Source organism: Orussus abietinus, unplaced genomic scaffold (genome assembly GCF_000612105.2).
Source record: "Orussus abietinus isolate OABI.00-Male unplaced genomic scaffold, Oabi_2.0 scaffold14, whole genome shotgun sequence".
NCBI lineage: Eukaryota > Metazoa > Arthropoda > Insecta > Hymenoptera > Orussidae > Orussus > Orussus abietinus.
In genome coordinates this window covers 688701-712547 of record NW_019395994.1, presented here as the reverse complement: position 1 = coordinate 712547, position 23847 = coordinate 688701, and the positions used below count along the sequence as shown (strand labels likewise).

At 40.2% G+C, this 23847-nt stretch overlaps 5 protein-coding genes across 22 annotated transcripts in view; 4 read left to right on the top strand and 1 right to left on the bottom strand.

The window, feature by feature from the left end:
- The window catches only part of LOC105698232 (disintegrin and metalloproteinase domain-containing protein 12), a 105381-nt gene extending 101252 nt beyond the window's left edge, over positions 1-4129 (top strand). The window contains exons 22-25 of the mRNA XM_023434088.1: positions 1022-1170; positions 1647-2082; positions 2297-2494; positions 3502-4129. Coding sequence (XP_023289856.1) covers positions 1022-1170; positions 1647-2082; positions 2297-2494; positions 3502-4027 — 1309 coding nt within the window. The 3' untranslated portion in view covers positions 4028-4129. The remainder of the gene's footprint in view (positions 1-1021; positions 1171-1646; positions 2083-2296; positions 2495-3501) is intronic.
- Positions 4130-5248: 1119 nt separating this feature from the next.
- LOC105698238 (ADP-ribosylation factor-related protein 1) lies at positions 5249-6654 on the top strand. The gene is made up of 5 exons (XM_012422297.2): positions 5249-5427; positions 5500-5670; positions 5950-6031; positions 6164-6335; positions 6473-6654. The coding sequence occupies exons 1-5, from the start codon at positions 5335-5337 to the stop codon at positions 6570-6572; spliced, it is 618 nt and encodes a 205-aa protein (XP_012277720.1). The 5' UTR covers positions 5249-5334; the 3' UTR covers positions 6573-6654.
- A 353-nt stretch (positions 6655-7007) lies between these two features.
- On the top strand, positions 7008-19258 carry LOC105698300 (AP-1 complex subunit gamma-1). 16 transcript variants are annotated; one of them, XM_012422433.2, is made up of 17 exons: positions 8759-8911; positions 8989-9149; positions 9223-9257; positions 9605-9743; positions 10348-10409; positions 10880-11072; positions 11319-11465; positions 11549-11864; positions 12802-13212; positions 13370-13600; positions 13691-13912; positions 14001-14128; positions 14274-14547; positions 14639-14891; positions 15015-15175; positions 15347-15439; positions 15533-19258. In XM_012422433.2, the coding sequence occupies exons 4-17, from the start codon at positions 9724-9726 to the stop codon at positions 15632-15634; spliced, it is 2613 nt and encodes an 870-aa protein (XP_012277856.1). In that variant the 5' UTR covers positions 8759-8911; positions 8989-9149; positions 9223-9257; positions 9605-9723; the 3' UTR covers positions 15635-19258. The 16 variants fall into 16 exon arrangements, with proteins under 16 accessions (XP_012277867.1, XP_012277853.1, XP_012277854.1 ...); XM_012422434.2 differs by lacking the exon at positions 9223-9257; XM_012422435.2 differs by lacking the exon at positions 9223-9257 and having other exon boundaries at positions 8989-9185.
- Positions 19259-19341: 83 nt separating this feature from the next.
- On the bottom strand, positions 19342-21105 carry LOC105698302 (COP9 signalosome complex subunit 5). Of its 3 annotated transcripts, none has more exons than XM_012422447.2 (5): positions 20949-21105; positions 20631-20830; positions 20305-20539; positions 20032-20226; positions 19342-19905 (listed from the first exon to the last, which is right to left on the bottom strand). In XM_012422447.2, exons 2-5 carry the CDS (start codon positions 20771-20773, stop codon positions 19459-19461), a joined length of 1020 nt encoding a protein of 339 aa, XP_012277870.1. In that variant the 5' UTR covers positions 20774-20830; positions 20949-21105; the 3' UTR covers positions 19342-19458. The 3 variants fall into 3 exon arrangements, with proteins under 3 accessions (XP_012277870.1, XP_012277871.1, XP_012277869.1); XM_012422448.2 differs by having other exon boundaries at positions 20631-20806; XM_012422446.2 differs by having other exon boundaries at positions 20631-20782.
- A 151-nt stretch (positions 21106-21256) lies between these two features.
- Positions 21257-23732, top strand: LOC105698342 (RUS1 family protein C16orf58 homolog). Its single transcript, XM_012422526.2, has 8 exons — positions 21257-21537; positions 21630-21787; positions 21909-22069; positions 22149-22457; positions 22577-22773; positions 22866-23125; positions 23210-23396; positions 23452-23732. The coding sequence occupies exons 1-8, from the start codon at positions 21468-21470 to the stop codon at positions 23538-23540; spliced, it is 1431 nt and encodes a 476-aa protein (XP_012277949.1). The 5' UTR covers positions 21257-21467; the 3' UTR covers positions 23541-23732.
- The last annotated feature ends 115 nt before the right edge of the window (positions 23733-23847 follow it).

Sequence of the window (23847 nt, the reverse complement as noted above, 5' to 3'; positions counted from 1 at the left end):
CTGAAATTGAAGCGTCCTTAAAGAATAAAAAGGGAATTTATAGAGGCTTAAGCAAAGTACGCGTATTCAAAGTTACGATTTCCTCTTCAACCTAGGTACCAAATGAATGGAAAGAAAATTACGAGATTCCCCTCGAATTGATGACATTAAAGGTTTCACAAGGTAGCGCTTTTTAACGGGCAAAATAAACAGTACGTCCTGGATTGCATAATCAAATGTAATTATTTAAGATAAAGTAGTACAATTTGGCGCGGTATCATTGAGATCTAAACACCTCGATTTTAATCAAGGACCTTATCACCCCTTTCTACGGAATCATGTCTTTCATTCGCGCGGGCAAACTACGGTGTAACGTCTAAAACTGCCCCATGAACGATAAAAAAGAAATGCAATGTCTGGATTTCCACCGCTTGCACGAGCATTTCCTAGCATGAGACCCTTCGGTTTTAAGCATCCTTATTTACTGCATCGATATCAAACCCCGTGCATGTCCGTCTCGTTGCACAAAGAGCCTCATCCCAAGAATGACCCCGGTCAGCGATGCACATTTCTTGGGCCCGTGGAATGCAAACTTGACTCGGACACGAGGATAGTGCTTTCCACCAAAGGTACCCCGTAGAATGGTGACTTTTCCGTCTACTAACCGCCTAGACTAGAGAGTGCTTCGTGCATCGAGTGCATCTTACAATTAGACATTTCGTGTGGGCACGTTGACGGAAGACGTCGTTCGCATCGTCACGTCCGACAAGTCCCCTTCGGCGGAGAGGAAAAAGTGAAATCCTTGAAAGAAATTATTTAAACGAGGGAGAACGAATCGAAAGGAGCGTAGCTAGGTGACGGAGGTAGCGATCGACATCCAGGAGATTTTCAATGAGCAATCAGAGACAATTAGAGCAATTCAGGGAGCAATTGTTAGCGACTTTGGGAGGGCCCGGACTCTCCTGCGAATGGATCGGAAAGGTTGGCCAGGTGTTAAGTGGAAGGCAGTCGGGTGGACTGACGACTGGCTTGGCTATTTCAGGGAGCACAAGCCCCAGATGAAAAGGCCCGGGGCTGATGACGAAGACGGGAGCACCGGCCCCGAAGAAGCCGTTGCCTTCATTGATCTGCCGCCCAACAGTCTGACCAAGTTGCCGGAAAAGGGAATTCTAAAGAAACACGGTGGTTATGGTACTGATATCATTTACAGTAATCGCCTGGCCGATGGCATGGCGAGCTCAGCACGTAGCTTGCTATCAAAATGTGTCCCCGCAATTTATAGGATAATTCCTTTAGACCGTTTACATCCAACGTTAATTCTCAATCTCAGTGCACTAAATATTGTTCGTTCGGTTGGGCGTATAAAACGAAATATTGGATTGAAATTATGCCAAAAGAAATTTTCTTTCGTCAATTTTTATAATCAGACCGTTGCCATCCCTAACAATATAGCCCAAAACAATTACAGAATATTTCTTCTAGAGAGTACACACCCAACGTTAATATTCATTATACGCATAAATATGGGTTTCTTATAGCACTTCATTGTGATTCAATTATGATTGTTACGGTGCATGAATTCGATTATTTTGACTACCGCGATGTAGGAGTCGATCGGACTTGCCGAGGTCTGTCTTCGTTGACTAATCCCAATCGTTCATCGGCAGGCATCGGCAGTGGATCGGCATCCGAGGTTCAAAGAACCCTAAACAGTCTGAACGGATACCACGAGAACATCATAGAGGCCCTGAGAAACGCGGCGAGCCACCGGGGCCTGGGGACAACTCCTTCAGGAAGCAGCAGCCTCCTGACGGAAGACGTGGTGCGCAAATCCCTGGTCGATTGCGGCTATGCCGACTCCTACAGGAAGGATTCCGACAGCCAGGACAATATCGACAACCAGGACGAGGAGGACGAGGAGGACGTGCCTCCTTCCTGCGGGCCGATTCGCATTCGCACCCTGGAGGACCTCATCAGGCAGCTGGAGCACCACTCTACCAGACACATGAGTCCCAGCGGCTCGGAGGATATCCGAATATCCGAAAACGAGGGTGACCGTCACTACAGAATAGATTCCTCCGTTTGTAGCGAATCTTCCCAAGGGTAAGCCTCCCACGCACACTTTTCGTCCGCTCTTTGTCCCACCCCCTGTCTGTCCCCTGGGTACTCGAACCGAACCTCTGCATCCCGAAAAAAATATGTATCCCAGAGAGTACATCCTAATTCTCTACCTTGGCCACTATTAACCATGAAGCTTCACGCAAAGTATATAAAAGAGACGAACTTTTCCGCTTTACCGACCTAGTTTGCCGCGCAGGAGCAGAATCCGAGGACGCGACGACGACTCCAGATTCATGTACAGCCGCTACCGGCAGCCCTCGTCTCGAAGTCCCTACGGCACCCATCAGCACACTCATCAGCACTCGCATCAAATGCACGAGGAGGAGGGAATCTACGAAACTGCCGATCCTGATAGAGGCTCAACCAACAGGGGTGAAACTCCTGATAGCGACAGGTATCGACCAGCCGCATCCTAGTCTGGCACGTCCGGTCACTTCCTTGCAATGGAGAGTAGCTGCACATCCTGCACAATGGGGCGCATGTTACCTCGGACGCGGACATTAGCGTCGGTAATGAGGCTCCCTACCCGGTACCGCCTACTGTCAAACGCACGTGGCGCTCCGCCATCTTGCGAGAACATACGCGTTGCCATGGTGACGGCCTTCGATTATGTACACATAGATGAAGCGTCCCGAATGGCTTTGTGGCCAACATTGGAGGTCCCGCGATGCGGAGCTATAATTAATTAACGCAAATTTTAATTAATAACCCGTGGCGATATGAAAATTTGCTGTCCATGTCGGTTTTTAAAGGTCTCTAACCTAATTACGAGACTTCGATGTTGGTTTCTTATTGGAAGGTGATTTGAAGAGTGCTTTATCTAGGTATACATGATCTAGGATTGACCCTCGATGGACTATCCGAGGAAACGAAGCCTTTGTAGTAGGTGATACAAGCTTCGTTTATCCCGATCAGTTGGTATACGAACTAAAGGTATGGTTTTAGCAAACTCTCGGTGTAAAGAACGGGGTACGAAGAAGATGCGATACCCATTTTTCCATCGCATCTCCCCAAGACGATACGCGATAGTTTATCCTGACCGTTTGATAAATCCACGGCTTTTGTGCGCGTACCAAGTGATCGGGGTAAACGAAGCCAATGATGTATACGTTTCTTTTCCCGTTCCAAAACGGTCGGGGAAGTACAAGAAAAGCATCATTACGAACACAGATAGATTTTCCCAAATGCCTCGGTAAGAGTAACGAATCCAATTGCCTTTGAATAATCATGTTTATCTCTCTAAATCGCAGAAATTAACGACGTGAAGAGAAAGAGAACAATCGATCTAAGCACAATGTCTCCCTCCAGGGGATCCCTTGCGCTGGCTGGTCAGCACTCGCATCCATCATTAGTGATCGTGGAATAGGTCCAATGGGCTCGTATAATCTTGTTATTTTCTAGTGATGCATTTATTCAAGCTCAACAACAATTAGCCCGGTGGACGAGTGAGGAGCGGGTGCAGCATCGGCCACCGCAGCAGCCGCCGCCTCCTTCGGTGACAGCGATGCAGCAGCAGCACCACCAGCATCAGCAACAGCAGCAACAGCGCCAGAAGCGGCAGCAACACCGGAAACAACGTCAGCAACTGCCGCTGTCAACCGCAGGCGGCGAAGAAGGAGAAGACGAAGAGGAACAACAGCTGTCGATAAAACAGCGCGGCTACTATCCATCCCCACCCCACACTGACAACGGCCTCGAGAACGAGGAGGCTGAAAATGCTCAATCCCAACAACAAAGTCCCCCCGACGTTCATGGAATCGATGTGAATCAGTTGCCTAATATTAACAAATGCCCGCTAGACGATAACTTTAGTCTAGATTGTAACATAAATAACGGTTCCCCCAAAGAATTAAATACCAACAACACTAGTGATAACGAAAATACTGCCCTACTGCCCCCTTCGCATTTTCCTGAGTACAAGCATTGATAATTATTAATCGATGACAGTTAGTGTCCAAGACATAGTGGTGTGATTTAATCTCGAACTCGCATTTTATACTGAATAGTGTAAATAACGATAAACTATAATTGCAACACAACAGGTATTAAAAATTATAATAAATTTAAAGTAATCTATACGAAAGGGAAATGTTTATTAATAAACATTAGTGAATCGAGACTCGGGCTTCGAGTACCTCACACGTCACTCGGTGTGTCGCGAGCTCGGCAGTATTTCCCCCGGCCTCGCGTAAGGAGGCCGATAACGCGATAAGGGCGAATCGCGAATACTCAGACCCGCGAGACGGAGTCTCTAGGTCGCGCTGTCGTTTCTCGGCCGTGCCCGGGCTAATGCCCACGGGGAGGACGCTTCTTCGCGCGTTTCCGTTTCATCGACCGATTACCCGCGAATCGACGCGCCCCGGTCGCGGCACCCCAGCGAATTCGTCAGTCGGTTAAACATGCGTGTTATGTGGCTCGTCTGCGACGACGTTATTTACGATTAGTTGACTTGTGACTGATATGTATGCCAAATTTACGTGTGATTAGCAGTTACGGCTATGCGGTATCACGGCTACGGTGATGACGCTCGTGGTACTGCGGTATGACTGCGGATATCTATGAGTCAATTCCAACTGAGTGTTGTATGTCGCGTTTTTGAACCGGTGAAAATGTTATTTAACCCTTATGGCTCTTTCGGCGAGTGCCGGAAGGGAGGAGCGTGAATGGACTCGTACACGTGCGAACGCGGACGATTCGAAGCGATATTGTGTAATGGTTTTATTGTCATGTGGATAACATTAAAGTCGTTGAGAAGTGAAAGCAGATTTCTATTAACTGTTTTTACGTTGCGATGAAATTCCCCGAGGAGATACGTCGAGGATAATACTCAAGATCGAACGGAGGAAGGGATACGTGTCTTTTTTGCGGCGTGGTTTTTCAACTTTGCCCCCCCGTTCTGTTTTCAATTATGATTTATACCTTATGGAGAATCTGGAAACTAAGAAAATGAAATTAAATAATTTTTATTAATTGTTTTTGTTTCTAAACATTTATTTTCTTTAGGAAATCCATTCTGCCCCTTGGGCGATTCAAATTCCACGCTGCTCCCGCCTCTAATACGCCGCGCGGCCGGGGAGGGCAGCACGTCCGGGAGGAAACCATCACGGTGTGTATTAAGTGAGTTTAAGACTTTGCCTCTTCCCCTCTACAGTAATTTTACTCCTATGGCGTAAAAGTGGCACGCGTTGTTCAACATGAGATACGGGTTTTCGCGGGATATTCATTGACGTTGCAATGTATACTTTATTGCACGGTTTATACAAATATCTTGTTCAAAAGGATGAATACTATATACTGATTCTGGGGCTTGACAATGCGGGGAAGACTGTAAGTACCCGCATCTTAATCTAATTTGAGGTTATCCATTTATTCCCTGCAATGTTGCGACAATTTCCGTAGACCTATCTGGAGGCGGCAAAAACGAAATTTACCAAGAAGTACAAAGGAATGAACCCGAACAAGATTACCACGACTGTAGGATTAAATATTGGCAAAATTGACATTGCTGGAGTGCGTTTGAACTTCTGGGATCTCGGGGGACAAGAAGAACTTCAGTCCTTGTGGGACAAAGTTGGTCTTTTTTCAATCTCATTGTTTTATGTTAAAGTAGTATAAATTATAAAAAGAGAATAGCTGTAAAATAGTATGCATGGAAGCTAATATTAAATATATTCATCATAGAATCTGAAATTTCTAGCATTAGTAGAGATGAGTTGTTTTCTCTTATGCATTCTTTATTCATTAAAATTGTTCTTTTTGGCAATTATTAAATGTTGAAGTGTTTTATTGATATTTGGTTGTTTCATATTCACGTTATCGTCATCTACTTAGATTCATTTTTTGATTTAGTACTATGCCGAATCACATGCAGTTATATACATTGTGGATTCTTCGGATCGTGACAGAATACCTGATTCCAAAGAGACATTTGGTAAGAAATGTTGAATGCTATATGTATTTAATAATGATATTTCATATTTAAAAATTAACCACAACAAAAGAAGTTTTATTTAACAAACTATATTTCTTTTGTGAAAAATGTTATATTTAATGTATATTGCAGATCGAGTGATATCCTCTGAGCACCTAATAGGTGTACCTTTACTAGTTTTGGCAAATAAACAGGATGTTCCAGATTGTATGGGAGTCAGAGAAGTTAAACCTATATTTAATCAAAATGCCCATTTGATTGGAAGAAGAGACTGCATGGTGATGCCTGTATCCGCTCTAAACGGGTACGTCACAGTTCACATAAAATTACTAAATGTATCAAAATTAAGAAAAACAAAATTCTAAAAATGTTAGTAACCCTTCAAACTTTACCAAAATCACATTCTTATTACGTTTTGAAACTGTCATATTTCATATTTAGAGATGGCGTGGACGAAGGAATCCATTGGCTAGTGGATTGCATCAAAAGAAACAGTGATGTACGGCCGCCACGTAGCCAAGATGACAGCTGCTTAACTTAATATTTACATTCCCATGACCCGATCACCTTAACGATAACATACAATATTATGTATATTTCTATAATAGCTATTTATACGAATAAAAATAATTTCTATTTTTTAACAGCTTCGCCTCTGCTGATTGTATATTTCCAGATCCAACGTTAAGTAAAATCACTCCATTTTCAACATAAATGCATGTTACTCATAAATTAATATGCCGAATACGAATGAATTTTCAGATAACGAATTGATACAATTCTTTAAGAATGACAAAGGTGGCATTGTATGTTATAATCTTTATTTTCAAAGACCAGAGAGCTATTGAAAGCGTTGATTGGTGCTTGAAGGAGATTGGTGGTGGTGGCTAGCTACTGATAACTAAGTACCAACATTGATAAGAGATAAAGCCAACACCTTGGTACCTCGGTCTCTCCATTGGGTTAGTGATAAAAACTGTACCCTATGTCACAGCTTCGTGGCGTTTGATATACAGCCTGTAATTTGAACATTACCATTGGATTGTACCATTATTTGTCGGTTTTATTACGACATGTGGCCGTACTACGAGACCGAAGATTGGAGCGTGCTACCTCCAGAACTTAACAGAAGGTAATTGCTTTTTGTATATCGGAATGCCTAACGACACGAGGTAAGTCCAATCCGCGCAGAAATGGATTCTTTCGTAGCCGTTTTGCGTCGAACACGTACCTTGTAATGATCTTAATCAGCAGTTAAAGAATTCCATGACCTTTTGTAAAACTTTAATAACAATTTTGAAAGTCCATATAAACTTAGTAAAATAGAGTAAGATCAAGATAAAAAGCATAAGCGATTCAGATCTAATAATATCAGATCAGATAAAACTACTTGTGCAAGCATTCTGAGAAATATCTCTCCATGACTATGACTTTGTTAATATTAATGGAATGGAATTCGTCTTAATTAGTAAAGTACACTTATAGCAGCATTTACTCGTTCTTAAATGCGAGTATAAGTGTATTAGAGTGTAACGCTTTCTTTTATCTCTGCGTATTAAATTAATTGTTCGCGCTTTCTATGCTTATAATTAGAATTTAACTGTAACGAGGAATTCGCTAAGGCAATGACACTTGTACTATCGTATATAATCTCGCTTCGTATCCCACAAATATCATTCCTGTTACCATCAAGGTTTATCTACATTTGTACAAATATTTGCTCACTTGCTCGTCAAGACAGATTTCTTTACTCAAAACTCTCGCGATGGCTGGTACATATGCACAATAAACTTTGATGATATGTACAGTTAATAGAAATGGGTAATTTTTTCCTTTCCTTTAATATTTGAGCAAATTCAGCCGAACGAAATATCTTATAAGTAATTCATACGTCATTTTCAAAGAGAAGCACTTATTAATAGTTCGTACAAGTTATTTAAATTTATTATAAGCCATTCAATGGACATATATTTTGCGACTTTATATCCGTTCCACTTTTACGCAGCTTTACGTATTTTAAATTCTCCCCGGTTTGCGCCATTCAACTACGCGCTACTACGCGAACCAAAACAAATACTCGTGCTCTTCTTGCGAGCCGTTCAATTGGAAATAATTCCGCTTCCTTAAATTGCATTTCCTCCCACACCTGGGAATTAATCTACCCTTTAGGAACGATTAACTGCGTAAAGTGACAAGAACGAGGACTCATTTCCTCGCATAATGGTGAAAAATCGCGAGACTGCGAGTCGATGAAGTATCGGCCGCCATCTTGGTTCGCAACGCGCAGCAACGGCGCCCGGAGTGAAGTGTTTCTCGCTCGTATTAAATCGGTCTCTGGGGTGCCAATAATGCCCGAGTATTTCCCGGAGATTGACTGATTCCTTCCGGGAGCATCGCAAAAAGCGTAGGTATCGACTGGAGGAATGAAAACCGCTTGGGAAGGTCGAGTAGCGTTTCGTTCTCATATCAGGTGCGGCATCGTGCCCGAGTGTGGGAGGGCGCTCCGCTCGCTCCCTCTCTTTCCGTTTCCTCGCCGCTCTTAGGTTTCTCTCTCTCTCCCTCTCTCTCGCTCTCCGGGAGGCGAGAAACCGTAGAGGCATTTCTGCCGTATTTGTCACGCGACCTGTAAGCAAAGGTGGGTGACACGACCGAGACTGGCGACACGCAACCGATTGCCACTGGCCCGATGCTTGCACCAAGCCGAACGACACACTGAGAGGTTAATCACTCACTGACAGGGACACCTCGCTGTTGCTAACTTTTGACAGATTCGGACTAACCCTCGGTGAAGACGATACTCACCTGGATGATCTTTATGTAACTTGCTAGACAGTTCGGGTTTCCCGCTGCAATATGTTGTCAGGACTTCGGGCTCTACAGGTTTGTTGTATCGTTAGCTTCGCAGCTGTGCCTGCAAAAAATTTCTTTCTAATAACTCAGTCTTGTATGTTCTTCAGGAGTAACGTTTTTCCTGGCCCCAAATATCGAGTTTGCTAATGAGATAACAGTGGTGGCAATTCTTCAAAACATCAATGCCAAGTCCAGGGATTTGTCGTGTGGAACGTTTAAATATATCTTAGGAGGTTAATCGGATCCTGACAGGACATACCTTATACAGGTTTTAACAGATTCAAATTAACCCTTAACATAAATGGTACTTGTGTGGACTCTACTTCAAAATTGTATTTTAGTCTCCAAATGTTTATCTAGCAGAAGTCGCTCCGAAGTAGGTTAATCTTACATTTTGTTCGGCGATCGTTTAGTTTGATATTGCTAGTACTTTAAGGATTGTAGCAGATATAGTTCTTCAACGCGTGTAGATCAATGACAAGAATTTATTCTATTCAAAGAAATCTACACCCTGATTTATTAAGTAACAGAAATCCAAAAATTACAAGACCATGGCTATGAATTTCTCCAATAGCAAATTTTCTAGTATTTCGTGTCACATTTATTATCCATTCGTGACGTGTTTGACTGTTTGTAACTCTGTTAATTACCAAATTGCACATCTAATATAAAACTATCTCGCATTACCTTAAATTATAACTATTTGTATGCTATGCCTGACAGGACGAGAGCACCGCGCCGGAGTAAAGCGTGCAGAGTTCGCTAACCACTCCCTCGATTCAACTGTTTAATTTTTGTTAGCGAAGCCATCCCCGCATAGTCTGAAACTGCATTGAGAAACCATGAATGCCTCAGAACATGGGTAATGTCTTCTAATTAAATTATTTTTTTTTACAAATATTTCATATTTTTTCTTATCCTAAAAGATTGTACGTAAAAAGAGCAGGGTTATGACAACGTGTGCTACGGACATTAAATCATCTTTGAAGTTTCTTTGCTGTTTGTATTCATAATCATTCCTTATTTTGTATCAGAAGTGTGGAGCATTTCATGGATTTGTAATTTAAATCTCAAATAATAATGATTAACATTTGTATCTTATAACTATAATGGCATTTATTATTTAAATCGAGCATTTCATTCATTGTATTTAGTAAATGCCAGTATGATTATAATGTACAATTGTAATTAATAATTATTTAATCATTAAATTAAAAATACAAGCCAATGCTGTCTGTTACTGTTATACTTTTGTACATTTTTTTCTGAAATTGCTCTCGTAGGTATAGTTTCGACGAGTTTAAGTAGTTTCATTTGTGGTCACATATGTTAATATCAAAGAAGTTATATGTACTGACTGTATCATAGTCGGATAGTAAAAGTGTCATTGCATGATTAGAAGAATTGCGTGTTATTAGTCAAAGGCTATGGTGTGCATAAAGCAGCATGGGTGTGTACTTTTTCAGGTTTAACCCAGCCTTTAACATGGCCTCCATAAAGCAGGCTTTCAACGAAGCTGTGGAAAGAGGTGGGTACCCTCCAACGCAAGCTTATCTATAACATAGTACCTGGCACATCACTGTCCTATCTACGAAGCATCTGCTTCTGCATTAATGCTCAATTCAAACGATCAAAATTCACATGAATGGGCCAAGTAAATAATTAAAACAAATTTGAATCCTTGCATCTTTAAAATTAACATACCGGATTGAATAACATGGAATATTTGGACATTCGCCGGCAAGAATAAAATAAAAGATATTAATTGTTTCATTCGTATTTAATAAAAATGTATAATTATATATCCTGCAGGCAAGATCAAGCCAAAGAGGGATATTTTTTTTCTGTTCAGTTTCATTCTTTGTAGTTGAGTCTCACTAGCAGCTCTCTTTGACGTCGAAATTTTCTTCAGGCATAGGGGCCTTTAATAGCTTAATGCTTTAACGCACCGCCATCCAGCTAACACAATGCACTGATAACATATTGGTAATTTGAAAGTCTCGACAGTGAGAATGCCAGCTCCAACACGACTTCGAGACTTGATCAGGCAAATCAGGGCAGCACGAACAGCTGCGGAAGAACGTACCGTAGTCAACAAGGAGTGTGCGTACATCAGATCGACCTTCAGGGAAGAAGACAGTGTATGGAGATGTCGTAACATTGCAAAATTGCTCTACATACACATGCTGGGGTAAGTTATGGACAAATAATTACACAAACATGAAAGTATACGTCAATAGAAACCAGGTCAATATCTGGTGTTATTGGACATAAGACCATCAGGGCCATAATTCCTGGACATAAGCACAATTTCTTTATATTTTTTATCCCTAAGACGTAGAAACGGCATTATCTTCGCATAATAGCACACGTAATTACAGACTGTTCGTTTAACGTGATAGCATTATATTTATTAAACATAATGTCTGCTTTACAGGTATCCAGCACACTTTGGACAGCTAGAATGTTTGAAGCTTATCGCCTCACCAAGGTTCACAGACAAACGTATTGGATATTTGGGAGCGATGTTGTTGCTGGATGAACGACAGGACGTTCACCTCTTAATCACAAATTGTCTAAAAAAGTAAGATGCAAATTTGCTCAAAGATTTTGTAACCTTTTAACTAGTGTATTAACGTTTTCTGTTTTTTATTTTTGACATTGCAGTGATTTAAACAGCTCGACGCAATTCGTAATTGGCTTGGCTTTGTGTACTCTGGGGGCGATAGCCTCACCAGAAATGGCCAGAGATCTGGCCTCTGAGGTGGAAAGATTAATGAAATCGCCGAATGCGTATATCAGGAAGAAGGCGGCCCTTTGCGCATTTAGAATCATCAGACGTGTTCCCGAACTGATGGAGATGTTTCTGCCTGCAACCCGCAGCCTCCTAACCGAAAAGAACCACGGAGTTCTGATAACCGGCGTCACACTTATTACAGAAATGTGTGAAAACAGTGTCGACACTCTCAATCATTTCAAAAAGGTAGGCTGTGTTCTATTAATATTATCTCTGCACCTTTGTATGTCCATAGAATTTACAAACAGTACTCTAGCATAGAATATTAACCGAAACCAAATTACAATTAACATTCGCCAGACGCCGTTTCATGCATTATTAATGAATATCTCTTCAAGTGTAACTCGCGTTAAACCATTGGAAGGTGGTGAACTAAACTACGCTGATACTGCGTGATTTCGAACGTGCTCTTAGCTCGCATCGAAAGTGCTTAATAATCTAATTTAACATTCACTCGAACGATTTCGAAGGCCCGTATTATAAGTGTGATTTTGTCCCCTTTAGGAATGCGGCCACCGAGAGGTAATTCACTTAACGTTCACCGTGTTAATGCATGTTCAGCTTCGTTGTACCGACACTTGAGTGCATTCGTATAGGGCTGACCTGCTAAGCGTGTGGTTCTTCTGGGACTCTTGCATATAACCACTAATCTGCTGTAAATGATATCGAGATATACGTATATCAAGATATTATATAATTGTTGCCGTTAAGATGTAAACTAAATAGTAATAAAAGAAGAGACATAGGATGCCTAAACCTGGCGATGAATGCTGCAACACCATCTGGGCACTACTATTCTATTTACCAATTTAGTTATTCGCTTCGTCTGGGTAACAGTGGCCTTGTCTGTTATCACTGTTCATGTTTCGCAAACTATTGTCGTTGTGGAGTACCTCATCGCATTACGTCGAATCGCACCTCTTACACAATTCCGTGCCTATCGTCAGTGCTTCGCTTTTGATTGATTGGACATGCAAGTGACAGTGAACTTCTCTTTGTCCGCAAGTGCATTCTTCTCTCGCCGCACATTTTCCACGCTCTGCGGATGCAAGCCTTCCTTGGGTCAAATTAAAATCGATATGTCATTAAAAAGTTGAATAATTGAATTTTTTATGTTTTCCAGATCGTGCCGAATCTCGTGAGAATCCTGAAGAACCTGATTCTCGCCGGATATTCACCTGAACACGACGTATCAGGTGTGTCGGACCCTTTCCTGCAGGTGAAGATCTTGCGTCTCTTGCGGATTTTGGGGCGCAACGACGTGGATGCTTCGGAGGCAATGAACGACATCCTGGCACAGGTCGCCACCAACACGGAGACGAGTAAAAATGTTGGGAACACTATTTTGTACGAGACGGTACTTTCTATTATGGACATAAAGTCGGAGAGTGGCTTGAGAGTCCTGGCTGTGAATATCCTGGGCAGATTCCTGCTCAACAACGACAAGAACATTCGTTACGTCGCCCTCAACACGCTCCTGAAAACAGTTTACGTGGATACTACTGCCGTGCAGAGGCATCGTTCTACGATTTTGGTAATTCTTAGAACAAGTAGTTCCGTTTCTCCTTCTTTCCTTGACAATTCTAACTCTTTAAGCTTTGTAATCCCTTCGAATGAACTTAAAATCATCTATTTGCACATTAAAATGAAACCACATGTTAGAGGTGTAATAACATTTCCGTTTTCATTAGGAATGCTTAAAAGATCCGGATGTGTCGATACGAAGACGAGCGATGGAGCTCAGTTTCGCCCTCGTTAATACAAGCAACATCAGGACCATGATGAAGGAATTGCTGCTGTTTCTAGAGCGAGCGGATCCGGAGTTTAAGGCGCAGTGTAGCAGCAACATAGTGATGTCTGCTGAACGTTTTGCGCCGAATAAACGCTGGCACCTTGAAACCCTGTTCAAAGTTCTGGTGGCTGTGAGTAGCTTGTTCATTTCTTATTTTTTATAATCATAGTAAAGGTATCGCTCAAGACGTTTTTTTCTTAATACTTGAAATTCCCTGAAGGCTGGTAACTATGTACGGGACGACGTAGTGGCATGCACCATCCAACTAATATCAGAAACTCAGGCGCAACAGGGTTACGCCGTGGGTGCATTATGGCGTGCACTCGAAAGAGACACCTCCGATAAGCAGCCCCTGGCTCAAGTTGCAACATGGTGTATCGGAGAATATGGGGATTTGCTGCTTTACGGTCCTCCCGTGGAGGATGTCGACGCGCCAGTTAACGTAGGACTTCGCCATTTATTTTTCGGCTTTGTACAATTTGTAAGAAAAATGATGTTTAAAGTAATTAACGAGCGATTGCGTCCCACAGTTGACCGAGGATGAAGTGATCGACGTGTATCAGAGGTTATTGTGGAACCCACAGAACACGGTAGTCACCAAGCAGTATACCTTGCTGTCACTCATGAAGCTCAGCACGCGGTTTCAGAAAGGAAACGAGTAAGTTGACGTTTGTTGCAGCTAGTAGCGTGGCTTTGAAATTAGAGGGGATGTCCATTTAGTAGACAAGTCCGTAGTATTGTGCGTAACATGCCTGTTTTATATGTTGTGTTCTTGTTGTGACCTTGAAAGTAACATGTTGCAGTACGGAGACTCAATTTTACAGGAAAATTCGGCAGATCATAGACACGTTTGGCAGCAACCTCCACATAGAATTACAACAACGTGGCATAGAATTTTCGCAGTTGTTCCGAAAGTACGAGAACCTCAGGCCAGCGTTGTTGGAGCGAATGCCACCGATGGAGACGGCAAGACCGCAAGCGAATGGCATTATTGGATTAGTCAACGGGGAACCGGAACTCGAGGAAGACAAGTCGCCGGTTCTTGAACAAGTGCCAGCACCCGTTTCTACGGATTCGGTAACGAACCATTTAATTTATAACTTCCAAGGATTTCAGGGGAAAAGGAAAGGAACTTTAGCTACGTGTCTGGTTGCTTTACGAATTGCAGAGTGCGCTCCTGGATTTACTTGGATCCACGGACCTGGCGCCGGTGACGAGCCCAGTTTCCGTGAACGCGCAAGTTACATCTCCTACGGTCAGCAATAACGACCTTCTGGATTTATTGGGTGGCCTCGATTTATCCTCTCCAACGTCGGCCCCGTCGTTGCCACAAATACAACCAACCACGCAAATATTCAGTCCGACGAACACCTCGAATTATTTGGTCGACGGACTGTTGACCTCTACGACGACCCAGAATGGTTAGTTCTAGATTTTTCGTCTGACTTTTGCATTTCTTACTCGTACGAATCTCGACTACAACATGGCTATTATACTATTCTACCAAATATTTGATGATTTACCTCCGATATATTGGGTTACAGAAGCACCTAGTTTGGTCGTATTTGACAAATTGGGACTCAAGATAACGTTCAAGCTAGAACGAGCGTCGGAAAACCCCGATCTACTAGTAATCAACATGAGTGCTCAAAATTCCAATCCTACGCAGTTAACCGACTTTCTCTTCCAAGCTGCAGTTCCTAAGGTAAGATATACGACCTCGAGCTTCGCTAAACGTTATAAAAAACCGCACATCATGCGCATATTACAGAACAAGAGTATTATTTAATGAGCCTTTGAAAAATTCGGAGGCATTTCCTCGAGTTCATCTATCCCACCATTTTGTTAATTAGACAAGTGATTGTCCTTGTTGCAGACGTTCCAGTTGCAGATGTTGTCGCCCTCGGGTACGGTGATTCCACCAGCGGGTCAAGTGACGCAAGTACTGAAAGTGACAAATGTCAACAAGGTAGGATTGACCAGAATGAATGTCAATTCACGATTGTAGGCCACTTTGTCATTAGACTGTTAAAAACATCCCTGCTCTCTTTTTCCCCCCCAGGCGACCCTGAGAATGCGATTACGCATTTCATACAACGGGACGTCAGGACCAATATTGGAGCAAACGGAGGTGAACTACTTCCCCTCTTTGATGTCGCAGTGACAACACACAATACAGAAACCAACTGTACATACGCCTGCCTAATAATTAATCGAGCCTGAGTCAGACCGAGGCCCAATCTCACATCCACAATCATCGACTTTCGTCGATCGAAGCGAAGAAACGTCCCGTTAAGCTCGTTCGATAAGAGCTTACAGGCTGACTTAGCGTCAGCTACCATCCTCGAGAACAAGAAACACGAGAGGTGCTTCAAAGACTTTCACCTGCTCGCACAGCCACGAATCGCCCTGTATGTATTATAAAAACTAAACACGGTTACGAGTCGAAGGTGGTAACGATGCGACGTCATTGACACATACCGTATTGATTCGTTCACAAACCCCACGACGGGAATGATCTGCGAAATTTCACTATTTTTGACAGACTGATATTTTTTACAAGTTCGTAACCACGGATACGAGTCGTCGATGACATTTCTATTGCTAACGAAACAGTAGGCTTCACAATAGACTGCCCGATCCAACGTGCCAGACTGCAATCTCTGATCGGAACCGGAATTATTCCTTTGATCTACGGTTACAATTGCTCATCGATGCTTACAGATCTGTAGTACCTCTCTCAACTACCCCCTGTCAATTTTCGCTGTATTGAAAAACCGTGTAATAAGGCTCAGAGAAAAATTGGAAAATGAAGTAAGTCATTCGCTTTATCTACCTTTAACTGGACGTTTCTTTATCGTCACGTTATGCATGAAGGTTTACGGTAATTGAGACGGGTACCTTGGACAGCGTGGTAACCTTCGGGTATTGTCGATTTTGTTCTCATTCGCTATCGTTACAGTTTTTTACTTGAGAGGCGCAAGAGCAAGTGGAACGCTCGAGGAGCTCAGATATATCACATATATTTTTGTATATAAGGATTCTACTGGGCCCGTGCGCCTGTCTCTCAATGTACATCTCCGACGACGAATGATACTTGAAATTAAATCCCCCCCCCCCACTGTCGCTTAACTCGGAAGTTTATGTATAAGAATCAAGACGGTACGGCTTTTTGTAGCAATGGCGAAAACAGTTTGTCAAAGGGCGATGACGGTGGAACTCAATTTTCGGAGGAAATTGGAGCGAGCTCACGTCAAAGGGGCGTCTTGCTCGCTTAATAGACGCATTTTCCTTTTCTACCATTGCTTGTAATTAACCGGACGGCGGAGAGGGAGGAGACACGATTAATTTGTACATATTAGATAGTTAGCGTCGCGCGAGAGATCGCGCTTTAATAATTGGGGAAGCGAAACGAATCGGGAAATTCGTGTAATAGGTGTACACAAGCGATAATCCTCCCGGTCGACGTTGTTACGGTAATACTTATTTTTTACGTCCGTCAAATTAACGGGCTTGCAAATCGCCTATTGCTTTGAAGTTATCCTGAAATTATTCTAACAATGGTCGTATATTGAATGTTTTTAAAGCCATCCGTGCGTTTGTTAACTTGTCGCATGTTTTTTTTTTTTTATCCGCGTAGAAGGTTTGTTGACGGTTTATCGTTCCGCGATAATCGGAAGTAAAAAACGTAAATGGTAGTCTACGGTAATTGTTGATAACTAATTGTGTAGTGCGATAAATCTGCAAAGCTCACTTCTTCTCGCAGTACTCGATTACAACTTGATTTTGGATAGATATTTCTTACACGTTGGAAATAACCAAAGTGCACCGCAAATTAATATAAGTGATAGGTTTGGGAATGAACAATTGTTTCTAAAGTGACTGGTGATTTGCAGCCCTGGAAATTAAGTTCAACTTGAGTAAGGACAAAGATTTGATGCGTAGAGGAGGGTTTCTACATTTTTTCAGTAATGCCAATTCTGGTATAACAACATTGAAGGGCTGAGCGCTGCTTATCCTTACATTTTGATAAATATACAAAACAGATAATTAAGGTTGTTTTTAATTTCGTCTGAAAGACGGTATGCTGTTATGAAGATATACTTGAAATTCCACAAGAGTGAGTGTTGAGATTTGCAGGAGTTGATTGTTGATAACATGACGAGTCTAGTCTAGTTTTCATTCTAACTTTTGCGGAGGTTGCGGTATTGTTTCATAATAGTGTACTTGAATTTTATTCAGCTCACGCAAGGACGGGTTTAGAATTGTTGGACGTAATAAATGTCAATAATAAGTAATGGGACCCATTAAGAATTTGAATGAATGAATTTTTCGAAGATCCCTTTGCACCAAATTTTTTACTATTAAGGTTTACAAAAGAAGTTATAAAAGTTCCTTTTTTAAAAATATCGAAGACTTTTCCACCGTTTCTAAAATCTCAACAATTGTAAATTCTTCTTTGCTTGGAGCAGGTCACCGATATTTCTTTGCTTTAAATGTTATTGTATCATTGAAGAAGAGATTTGGGTGAACTATTTTGTGCAAGCCTTTTACGCGATTCATAATGAAGCTCCAAACGAAGTCTGGCATTGAAAAACGCGTAACATAACCTCTCGGTTATTATCCAATGTTAACATTTTTCGCTCCTCGTGCAAACTAGATCTAAAAGGTATTTCATGGCAGAACGTGACGGAATCATGTACATATTTTAATTACGTAGCGTCGAAGGTTTGTTGCATTTTTTAAACGTTTCACAGGTAACAGGTGTAGAAGTAGAGAGGAATGGTTGCGATATAAAATTTACAGCTACTGTGGACCCTGTTAAACAGAAATGTTCAGAAGTTAGGTAGATAAACGATGCAATAATGTTTAGTGTCCTCGTCGCGATTAACGGAGTCCATATTGGCTGAATAAATTATACGGGTGTTTGCATGAATTAATAAAATGCAATTTCCGAATTCACGTCGATGTACTTAATAATGACTCTTTGACTGCAGCACTCCACTTGGTTCGTTTGGTCTTACGAGTTGCAAACTTAACGTTTCGCATTGAAATGTACACACTTTTTATTACAATTCTGCAAATTTTAGTACCTCAAAGGACAAGGATTCTAATGAGTTTCTATTTGCTTATTTTATTGCGAATTCAAGCCCTGTGCTTACAGTGCAATTAATGTAAAATACATTTCAATTGAATATATCATAACTCCACATAGAGATTAAAGTATTGGAAGAAGTATTAAATCATTTGTTATGTTGCTGATGTATAATCTAGGTGTTATGATGATAAAGTTGAATAACAATACTGATACTTTATACTTTATTGAAATTCATTTAACGAACTTGTACTGTCGACACAGGGTTTAGGCTTTATAGTTTCTTTAACAAGGCAGGAGGTATGTCGTGCAAAGTGGCTTCACTATAATTTTGGTGGTTCTTACGATAGAAACACACCTTATGACTTTATCAATATGATCGAATGTATTTTATCTCCGTCCTTTATATGTTGTATAATATGAATGCTTGAGAGTATATCGAATCGTAAAGCTGGTGCGTGCGTATCGGTGTGTGGCCTTTGTCCTCAAAGTCTACGACGTGCAGTGTCAGCCCTTCAATGAGGGCTCGAGGCCTGCCTACTTGTTCTTAATTACACTAGTTTTATAAATATAATTATATAAATATATATATATATAAAACAATTATGAAGAGATAATGAGTACCGATAAAAATGCTGTATATACTTTTTAGTGAATCAAGGTGTGAAAATAAAATGTATTTTTATTCCATGACACTGATTATACCGACTTGCCTCAGATAATTGATGCAATATAGATGTTATGGTGTCTACTTCCAGAGATGAAAATCCTTTTCAAATGCTCAAATCATAACTTTCTTCTCTTGCAAATTAATGATCAAGGATGCTAACGTGAAGGGAAGATAATTCCTTCTTGATGCAATTGGTATAGAAGTCTTATATTATTTATTATTATTAAGAATCATTCATTCCAGCTCCAACCTGATTGAACAATCTATCTTTAATGATTTGCGCCATTAAGCCATGAATAACTTCAATGGTAGTTTTGCAGCTGTCTCGAGTAGCTTTTCCTAATTTATCTTCAGCGCGACGGTCACGAGGATCTGTCCCTCCTAAAAGAAAAGCTCCTGTTCGTAATGTAGCTTCCGATTGTTCCAATTTGTCCGATAAGTCGAATATCTGCCCAGTTGTGTAGTCGGCATTAGTTAGAAGACTCGAAGAACTGAGCGTATTCACCCAATATTTATTCCACAAGGAGTCCAATAATTTACGGTCAAGTGATGACTTGAAATATGAAACCTCCAAAGAATAATATTGCTTGCAATGAACACCAAAATCTTCAATTTTATTAAGAGGTATAGTCTGGTATTCTGAAGGTTCTTCATTTGCTGGTTTGTATCCCTAATAAAGAAATATTTTATTTATTGCAAATTAAAAAATACTAATATTACTATAAGTTCATTAATGTTACTATCAAGTTTCAGATTAATGAATAACACCTTTTTTTCTTTAACTCTAGCAAATTACCTTTGGATAAGTTCGAAATGCACCAAGACACACTTTGCCAGCGGAAATAGTTCTTACAGGATCGATAACAATTGCTACAAATGGTTCTTGGAAATTCTGATTAAGCATTTGAGTGGAAACATCAATACCAGATAACCAACATCCATACCCTGGATGACTGTGATACCAACCTATCGCATTTTCTTGCCTTCCAACCTAGATATAAAATGAAAAAAAAATACCAACTGTAATCTACGGTAATTCCTACAATTTATAATTTATAATTATCCGCACCTGTTTGGCAGCTTCTATATAAGCAGTCATGTACTCGTATGCTTGGGCCTGAGCATTAACCCTAGTTTCTGTACCTTCAACCGGCAGTGCAAATGAATCCATTACGATCATTGTGTTTGCAGCTACTTTACCAAGTAACAATCCCATTACTTCTAATGTTCCACCGCTACGAGCATGCATAACCATTTTCAGCAGGGCTAGTGCTGAGATTTTTATGTCTTTGAAAAAGTGTGGGCTAATTAACAAAAAGAATTTCTTATATATCCAATAACATTACAAATTTGTTAAACATCCATGGGATAACATGAAACTGAGAATCAACGTACTCCTTTTCCCATGGTTTAGCAGCCAATATGTCCTGCTGCTCTTTCCTATCGTAACGATAAATCTCATCAACGGTACTGATATTATTGGACATCTCCCATGTCTTTTGAGCGATATTGCTTTGATCGCTCGAGGTACTCGCCATTGTAAAAGTCTGGAAAATACGTGTTCCTTTCCTCTTGAAATTTAACAATTTAAACCACTACATGTTTGTATACATAAATATTTCTATTAAAGGTTAGAATTTATCAACATTTTAACTTTCAGCGAAAGTTATTCAAGCAATGATATGTAATGTCATATTATGTTTTATATTCTACCTGAATCAAAACAGTAAATTCACTCAGTTTCTTTTAACAAGGATCCATGGAAATTCAGAGTCAGGAAATGTGACTGTCCCTTTGTATTGTATTGTATCTTTTTGGATTTCAGCCTCTACCGAAGGCCCAGTACCATACTTTGTTCCTTTACATTGGCCGTATCGACGACCCAGACCATTGACTATAAAGATATGAGACTGTTGCTAGCAAAGTTCATAAGACTGTCATGATCACAGCGCTATCATATAAAATGAACTAACGAATCAGTAACCAGCAGGGTTGGGTAATTTCACGATTTTCGAGCTGTTTGACGTATTTTACGTAAATCAAGTAGTTTACCGTAGAAAACCAGTAGAAAACGTATCAAATCTACATCTACTTTCTGATACCTGCTGATACATACCGCTTGGAGCGCTAAAACTCGCGCTATTTCTCAAGCGTTCCCAAGTCCTGATTCTGTAACTGTTCTGTAATGATCTGTAGTGACATTATCATAACAAATTGTGTTTTGTTGTAACAATGAGCGAGGAAGTCTTGTATTGTGAAACAGATGACAACGAGAAGAAATTTATATTCGCGAAGACCAAAGGTAGAACGATATCACTATATCTACTATTTTTTACGTGAATCCATATCCTCAAATGAAACCGGTATATTTAACTACCACAATTTGACAAATAGGCAAGCTTATTGTATCACGCGCAAAAGATGACGAAAGGAGCTCCAAGAAGTTGCCCTCTTTCATCCTGACGTTCATTAAGGAAGTATTTTTACCCCAAGGATTTCCAGACAGTGTACATCCTGACTATGTACCTTACCAGATTTGGGATACCGTTCAGGTGTATAAGAATTTTGTAACAGGAGCGATACTTTCAATGTCCTTCAATGTTTAAATTTATGTTCATTTTTATATATTAGTTTTGCTGGATATCTCTGTACTAAGTCTGATTTGATTTTAAGGCATTTGCAAGTACTATTATGGGAACATTGACCACTCATTCGATCATGAGAGGAGTTGGCGTTGGTGAGTCCACGGCATCACCATTAGCTGCAGCTATTACTTGGATTTTAAAGGATGGTACTGGAATGATAGGGCGCATATTATTTGCCTGGTGGAATGGGTATGAGCATTAAACTGTTACTAAATGTAGTATTAAAAGTATGAAATGAATGAAACTAATGTATTTTTATATATTTTAGAACTGACTTGGATGCACACTGCAAAAAATGGAGGTTGTTCGCAGATATTCTCAATGATTTTGCAATGGGAATAGAACTAATTATACCATATTTTTCAACATACTCAACTCTAATTTTGTGTACCTCAACAGCAATGAAATCTGTTGTCGGAGTTGCAGGCGGAGCAACACGGGCAGCCTTAACACAGCATCAAGCTTTACGGAATAATTTGGCTGATGTGTCTGCTAAGGATGGAAGTCAAGAAACATTTGTGAATTTAATAGCATCGTTTCTAGGAATATTAATCTTGTCCCTATTGCATGACGGACGGTGAGTGTAATAAATATATTAAGTAGTAAATTAGAATTTCTTTGCATTAACAATTAATTTGAGCATCGTTTTATAAACAAAAATTAGAAATACATGAGATAAACATACTCCACGTATAGATACATAATGGAATTATATGTACTTCTGGTAGCAGTACATTTATATGCCAATTATTCCGCCGTGAAGGCTTTGAGATTAAATTCCGTCAACGAGGATCGCTTGGCAATTATTGTTCAGGAATATCTTACAGAGAAAAACATTCCAGGTCCTGAACATGTAAACAAACGTGAATCCGTGTTCCTATTTCAAAACCCATGTATGTAATTCTTTGATTTTTACATTTTTATTCCAGTACATCCAAATTAGCATTGTTTTTCAATATATGTGAACTCGTTATTTTTCCTTCAGCAAAAAAATTATGTGGATTTACAATTAAAATGGGTGTTTCACTCAAGAGCATGGTACAGAAAAATGCTATAATGCTTGATGATTTGGAAATGATTACAAATCTTTTCCAGAAGCGAAAATATTTGATTGCAGTGGATATAAAGAGAAAAACTATTTTTGTATCCTTCACAAAATGCGCAGAATCTAGAGATGTATTGCGAGCATATTTTCACTCATGCATTTGTGGACTTTTAGTTTGTATGGCATTACGATGGAGAATTGTAAGTTATTTTAAATTACATTAAATATCATGTACCTATGTTATTATTTGAATTGGAAATTTTCTTATCAATGATTTTTTGCAGCCTATCTTCACAAGAACATGGTCTCATGTATCGTCATTTCCTTTAATACGAACGTATCTTGTATCAAGAAAGTATCGCTCTTTGTGCAATGGTAATAGTGAAAAGATTGTCATTGAAAGTATTCTTGCAGCGGATGAAGTCGTTTTCAGAGAATTTATTACATTTATGAATGCACTGGAGAACAGCAGTAAGTTAAACAAATCATGGAAATGTAACCTAGACTAATGGATTTTTCCTTGTAGATTGGATGACAAAAACAAATTTACTACCAATAGGACCATGGAAAGGATCATGGGGTGAACAAGGTGAAGCATTACATTGTAATAAGTAAGCTTTAAATGAAAATTTTCTTGGAATAACAGTACCAAACGATTTTTAAAATTACCTGATGATTTAAACAAATATACAAATACTTTGTAATTCTTGTTTATCAATGTTGGTAATTGGAATATCAATGCATTTTTATAAATATGTTTGTGAATAATTGTTCATCTACAGCATGAAAAATAAATTTTTTTTAAAAGATGGCTTAGCTTATTGTGATGTACTTAATTTTTTGTAGTAATCAAACCCAAATATTTATTATACATGAAAACTAGAGATAAAGATGTTTTATCCAAGGAATATACGCAGAGGGC

What these genes read in the sequence shown, in the direction of transcription:
- LOC105698300 (XM_012422429.1), top strand. Translation starts at nt 7,105, where the DNA reads ATGTGGCCGTACTACGAGACCGAAGATTGGAGCGTGCTACCTCCAGAA. An exon ending in CTCTCAATCATTTCAAAAAG is followed by an intron (nt 11,865 to 12,801) that starts GTAGGCTGTGTT and finishes TATGTTTTCCAG; the next exon opens with ATCGTGCCGAATCTCGTGAG. An exon ending in CACCCGTTTCTACGGATTCG is followed by an intron (nt 14,548 to 14,638) that starts GTAACGAACCAT and finishes TACGAATTGCAG; the next exon opens with AGTGCGCTCCTGGATTTACT.
- LOC105698238 (XM_012422297.2), top strand. Translation starts at nt 5,335, where the DNA reads ATGTATACTTTATTGCACGGTTTATACAAATATCTTGTTCAAAAGGAT. An exon ending in TTCAGTCCTTGTGGGACAAA is followed by an intron (nt 5,671 to 5,949) that starts GTTGGTCTTTTT and finishes TTTTTGATTTAG; the next exon opens with TACTATGCCGAATCACATGC. An exon ending in CCTGTATCCGCTCTAAACGG is followed by an intron (nt 6,336 to 6,472) that starts GTACGTCACAGT and finishes TTTCATATTTAG; the next exon opens with AGATGGCGTGGACGAAGGAA.
- LOC105698342 (XM_012422526.2), top strand. Translation starts at nt 21,468, where the DNA reads ATGAGCGAGGAAGTCTTGTATTGTGAAACAGATGACAACGAGAAGAAA. An exon ending in TATATTCGCGAAGACCAAAG is followed by an intron (nt 21,538 to 21,629) that starts GTAGAACGATAT and finishes TTTGACAAATAG; the next exon opens with GCAAGCTTATTGTATCACGC. An exon ending in GAATGCACTGGAGAACAGCA is followed by an intron (nt 23,397 to 23,451) that starts GTAAGTTAAACA and finishes TTTTCCTTGTAG; the next exon opens with ATTGGATGACAAAAACAAAT.
- LOC105698302 (XM_012422447.2), bottom strand. Translation starts at nt 20,773, where the DNA reads ATGGCGAGTACCTCGAGCGATCAAAGCAATATCGCTCAAAAGACATGG. An exon ending in GCTAAACCATGGGAAAAGGA is followed by an intron (nt 20,540 to 20,630) that starts GTACGTTGATTC and finishes TTTGTTAATTAG; the next exon opens with CCCACACTTTTTCAAAGACA. An exon ending in ATATAGAAGCTGCCAAACAG is followed by an intron (nt 20,227 to 20,304) that starts GTGCGGATAATT and finishes TTTTATATCTAG; the next exon opens with GTTGGAAGGCAAGAAAATGC.